At 42.8% G+C, this 5,525-nt stretch overlaps 1 protein-coding gene across 1 annotated transcript in view; it reads left to right on the top strand.

Moving 5' to 3' along the window:
- The first annotated feature begins 1,684 nt into the window (after window positions 1-1,684).
- dusp7 (dual specificity phosphatase 7) overlaps window positions 1,685-5,525 on the top strand; it is a 9,900-nt gene continuing 6,059 nt past the window's right edge. The window contains exons 1-2 of the mRNA XM_020623611.1: window positions 1,685-2,608; window positions 4,198-4,626. Coding sequence (XP_020479267.1) covers window positions 2,200-2,608; window positions 4,198-4,626 — 838 coding nt within the window. The 5' untranslated portion in view covers window positions 1,685-2,199. The remainder of the gene's footprint in view (window positions 2,609-4,197; window positions 4,627-5,525) is intronic.

Genomic DNA, 5,525 nt, shown 5'->3' with positions numbered 1-5,525 from the left:
TGCTCTTAAGGATTTTTTTGTGTATAGAAGTACAAATGAATGATGCCAGTTGTTGAAGTGTGTCTTCTTGAAACTGGTTTCATTTGATACAGTGGCTCTACAATTCACCATGCATTCAACATACAACAAGTGATATTGTGCAGTCAGACGCTATAAGCTTATCCTGTGACTCAGTCTTCAAATTCCTCCAGCAAACTCCAAAAGAGCTTCATCTTGAATCAAGTTTCAGTCCTCAATCATCACAGTTTCAAAATAAATGATGATAGTTTTGTTTACTACAGCAGTTTGTAGACAAACACACCCAGTGGCTGCACACCCTCTCAGAGAGCCTGTTAATGAAGGGAGCTGAAACACAAGAGCCCTAAAGGTTGTGAGTGTCTGTGTACTTGTGTGTAGAAATGCATGTGTGTGTGTGTGTGTGTGTGTGTGTGTGTGTGTGTGTGTGTGTGTGTGTGTGGCATAAAGAGCCATTGTCTGCAGCTGGTGCATCCCCGACTCCTCGTCTCTGCAGCTGTGAGCAAATCAGACCCTCCTCTCTTTCCCCCTCTCTGCCTCTGTCACAACCCGCTGATGCCTTTTTAAGTCATTCATAGTGAAACGTCATGATCCAGTGATGGGTTTTGTAGCTCAGCAGGTATACCAGCACCACACAGCCACTGTAGACACAGGGTTTGTGTTATCAGTAGTTTATGGCTCAGACCATGCAGAGTGTAAGTGTCATTTGCAGAGTTAGGGACACTATACACAGCTGTTAGCTGGTTAGCAATAGTTAGTAGATTCATTGATTAACATAAAACTAAGTGACAAGAAACTGTACTTCATCTGGTAGAAATGACAAAACTATTTCCAAAAAAATCATTGTTTTTTCATGTTTTATGCTTAAAATCATTTATACTGTATGTGTAACAGTTTTGTCTACAATATGTCTGATGGTCAGAACCTTTAGATAATGGTTGCAGTAGTCTGTCTAGTCAAAATGTTGAATAATCACCGAATACAGCTTCTCACATGTGAAGATTTGTTGTTTTTTCTGTTTTAAAGTATACAAGTATAACCAAGGACATGGGCTTAAAAGTAAAGGCACTTGACTGTTAAATGGTTGAGGTGGAGCTAATTTACTGTTTATCCACAGTTAACTAATGATTCTTTTAATTACGGATTAGTGTCATTATCAAGTAACTAATTTGATTCATTGATTATTTGTAAATGTTCATAAAAAATTACAATTGTACAAAGCCTGATGGTCCAAACCTCAAAATGATTCAAACTTCATTACAATTATTAAAATATATTAAAAGTAAAAGAAGCTCATTTTGTTTGGCATTTTTGCATGAAAATGTATAAAACAAACAGATGCATCGATTGTTTCATCCATTATGAATTCATAACAAAAGCACCATGCGTTATAAGCTTTGGTGCATTTACTATAATGTAGCTGTCAGATAAATGTAGAAGACTAAAAAGCAGCTACTTCTTCCTCTAAGTTCTAGTGGAGTAGAAGCATAAAGTGGGCTCACTAAGCTCTAAATGCAGCACAGTGCAGTACCTTCATAACATTCTAATTCATTTGCAGTTACCCAGCGTCAGATTCTGCTATCAATGAAGTGGGAGCGTGTGTGACTCCTCAGCAGTTCTGCACCTTTAAATCTCTGCGCTCCTCCCTCCTCTCAATGACAAGCATGCGGAGCCTCTTTAACGCATTCACTGGACCTGACAAGCCAGAGGCGTTGTGCGGGCCAGCATGTCCAATGACAACAATAGTTATGGGCTTTAACAGCGGCACCTCGTTCGGAGCTCTCGTCCTAAGACACTAACTGGGCGTATTTTGGGCAATTTTGTTGAGTTACGGACGCCACAGATTTTGGAGCGGACTCGCCAAATGGACGTCGATGGACTGGAATGAAAGGTCCACTTCTTCAGTCGGACTGAAGGAAGGAGGGAAAGAAACCTCTGTATGTTCAAGTTCCCTGCTTCAGGCAGAGGGACATCGGTGCGTGCGTGTTGGATGTGTGTGGAAGTGTGCGTTGGGTGCGTGTATGTGCGCGCCCGCAGGAGCAGGAGCAGAAGCAGCGGTGGCGGCGGCGGTGATGGTGATGGTGATGGCCGCGTGAAGGGAAGTTTAGCGCCGTGATTTTTCCTCTTTTCTGTTGTGTTGTTTTTCATGTCACAGCAGGGGACGGGCGGATTAACGTTTTCCTGATGAAAATTAATCATCTGCGGAGAGGCTCCGTGATCGTGACTATGATGATGATGTCGAGTAAGAGCGTGGAGTGGCTGCAGGAGGAGCTGGAGTCCGGGCTCGGCTCTCTGCTGCTGCTGGACTGCAGACCCCATGAGCTGTACGAGTCCTCGCACATCGATTCGGCCATCAACCTGGCCATCCCGGGGCTCATGCTCCGGAGGCTGAAGAAGGGCAACCTCCCCATCCGCTCCATCATCCCCAACAACGAGGACAAGGAGAAATTTGTCAAGCGGTGCAAGACGGACGTGGTGGTGCTGTACGACGAGGCGACCTCGGAGAGGCAGGAGTCCGGACTGGGGAGCTCCGTGCTGGGGCTGCTCCTGCAGAAGCTGCGGGACGACGGCTGCAAGGCTTTCTTTCTGGAGGGTAAGAGCAGAAACCCTTTTGTTTTGAAACAGGTCCGGTTGTGTGTTGTAAGACCTTTACTTAAGAACAAAAAAACAAAAAAAGAACTCAGGCTGACTGGGCTCAACGTGCGACCCAGCAGAAAGCGAAATCATTTAATATCAGTATGATTTGATTAACTGAGATGGTCTCAAATAGACGGTGCTGGTGCCTCTCTCGCCACACAGTAAACATTTAATGCTAAAACAACATTAAAGTTCCTGCATGGGATAATGAGATTACAGGGCGTTTTTATTGGATTTGATTTCCAGGTCTCTGTTTTCAAACTGGCAGCGACAAATCTGTCTGTTATGGCACAACAGTGTTATTTTGACAGTTATAATCCAGGGTGGCCTGGTCACAAATCATACACTGACACTGCCAAGTCATAATGAACTCTGATGTTTGGCCGAGATAAGTTATTGTCTTCGTTTTTATTTTTACTAGGACAGCATCGCTTAAATTATAAGATGGGCAAAAGAAAACTCCAAGCAGGCTACGTTTTTTTATAGGATCATCTTTATTTGGCCAAGTTTTAAATGAAATGCTGCAGAAATGGCCCCGCCATGTTGTGTTCCTTCAGGAAAAGACGTTTTTTTCATGAATGAACAGGGAGGAGGGCACTCAACAAACCCCCAGCACGAAAAGAGGACGCTATCGTTAAAACCGGACAGAACATGTATAAAATAAGGTAATATTAAAAGATATGGATGTGTCTAATTTACGGGGAAAATCGTAGAAATGTTTGAGTGGAGTCCCAAAAGCCGAGCTGCCATTCACAAAAAGCCCACGGAGCAGAGCTGATCATCCTGCTCCGCTGATCATCCTGCTCCATTGATCATCCTGCTCCGCTGATCATCCTGCTCCATTGATCATCCTGCTCCATTGACCATCCCGACCCTCCCCGGGACTCATCTTTTTTCAATGGAGCACATCTGTCCTTTTGCTTGTTCACACTGACGTAAATATCACGCTATTCTCATGTTGTCTGTCACACCAGTACAATATGTGATGTAGTGGTAAATAAAAAGATTTTAATAGTACATTAACTGCATTTTCAAAAAAAAAAGCTTACTCTTTCTTTTAGCTATAAGCCCATGTGATGATTTAAACAGCAAGTCATCGCTGCTTGTGATGTAATAATCTTTATGTGAGTTAACTGGTGTGAATGAAACTGTTGTGTTCATTGATTTCATTGGGTGGTCCTACTGTACATCTACCTGGCTAACATATAGGCTAGTGTAATTAGAAAGCTAATTTACTGTAGTGCAATGTCTGTTCAGTAGTTTTTAAACCCAGTTTTTTGCTTATTATTTATCACCGGTATCATCATTTTTTTATAGAATTTTCCCCCTCCTCTTTTGTTTCTAATGCATTGACAGTGGTTTAAAAATACACCATGTTAAGTTGTTGTCATTCATGTTCGTGATCCAGACTTTACAGATGCTGAACAACACATTTTGCCGCACACACAATGACCTGCCTGTGGATGTTTATCTTCAGGATTCAGTTTTCTTGGCTTTATCCTAATATTGACCCTTTTTTTGTTTGGCATTTTCTTTGTCTTCCAGGGGGCTTCAACAAGTTCCAGTCAGAGTACCCCGAGCACTGTGAGACCAACTTGGACTGCTCCTGCCCCAGCAGCTCCCCACCGGCCTCTGTCCTCGGTCTGGGAGGACTCCGTATAAGCTCAGACTGCTCGGATGGGGAATCTGACCGAGAGCCAGGAAGTGCCACAGAGTCGGAGGGTAGCCCGCTACCAAGCACCCAGCCAGCGTTTCCCGTCCAGATCCTTCCATATCTTTACCTGGGTTGTGCCAAAGACTCCACCAACCTGGATGTGCTCAGCAAGTATAACATCAAATACATCCTCAACGTGACGCCCAACCTGCCCAACATGTTCGAACACGAAGGCGATTTCAAGTACAAACAGATCCCCATCTCTGATCACTGGAGCCAAAACCTCTCTCAGTTTTTCCCAGAGGCCATTTCATTCATTGGTGGGTAACGGTCTGGTTCAATTTATAATAAAACAAAACTACAAAAAGCAGAAATCTTATCATAAGCTGAAACCAGTGCACATTCAGGATGGTTTTCTGCATAAATAATTTTAATGTGTAAACAGTTATCAGAATGTCTGCGACTTTAGGGACACAACCAATGATTTTGTTGTTATCAAGTAATCTGCCAATAATTTTTAATTTTCTTTTTTTAAACGGTTATCATTTAAATCATAGAAAATATCAGAAAATAGTAAAAAAAAATGTTCATCGTAGTCTTGCAAAGAAGACATTCCCATCTTGTAACAGTCCAAAACCCAAAGATGTTCACTTTTCTATCATAGAAAATGGCAAACAGCAAATAGTCACATATAATATTAACAAACCAATATTTTGGCACTTTAAAAATGTCAAATGGTTATCAAAATAGTTCAAAATAATTGTTTGCAATCAAGTGATTGATCAATCAGGCAACTGTTTCAGCAATGGATTTGTTGTCAACCCCTCCCTTGAGCACTTTGCCTATATGTCAATCATAAATTATTAACAAGTTGGAAATAACTGTAAATAGGATTTTCAGGAATGGTTTTTTACAAAGCTTTGCTGAGCCGAACCTCCGACAGTCAGCTGCCTGCATTTTACTAGAACTGATAAAACTAATTCCCCTCCTTGAACTGCCACCTTATTGTAGTGGGGGGGTTTGAGTAGCCGAGTGATCCTAGGAGCTATGTTGTCGGGGGCTATATGTCCCTGGTAGGGTCTCCCAAGGCAAACAGGTCCTGGGTGACTAAGAGTGGTTCAAAAGCCCTTTATGAATAGATTAAAATCAAGGACCGTGACGTCGCCCGGCATGGCGCAGCCGGGGCCCCACCCTGGAGCCAGGCCCGGGGTTGGGGCTC

The sequence above is a fragment of the Monopterus albus genome, unplaced genomic scaffold (assembly GCF_001952655.1).
Source record: "Monopterus albus unplaced genomic scaffold, M_albus_1.0 scaffold1.1, whole genome shotgun sequence".
In the NCBI taxonomy this organism is placed as follows: Eukaryota; Metazoa; Chordata; class Actinopteri; order Synbranchiformes; family Synbranchidae; genus Monopterus; species Monopterus albus.
Note: the sequence above shows the minus strand (reverse complement) of the source record. Positions and strands in the feature narration are given on the sequence as shown.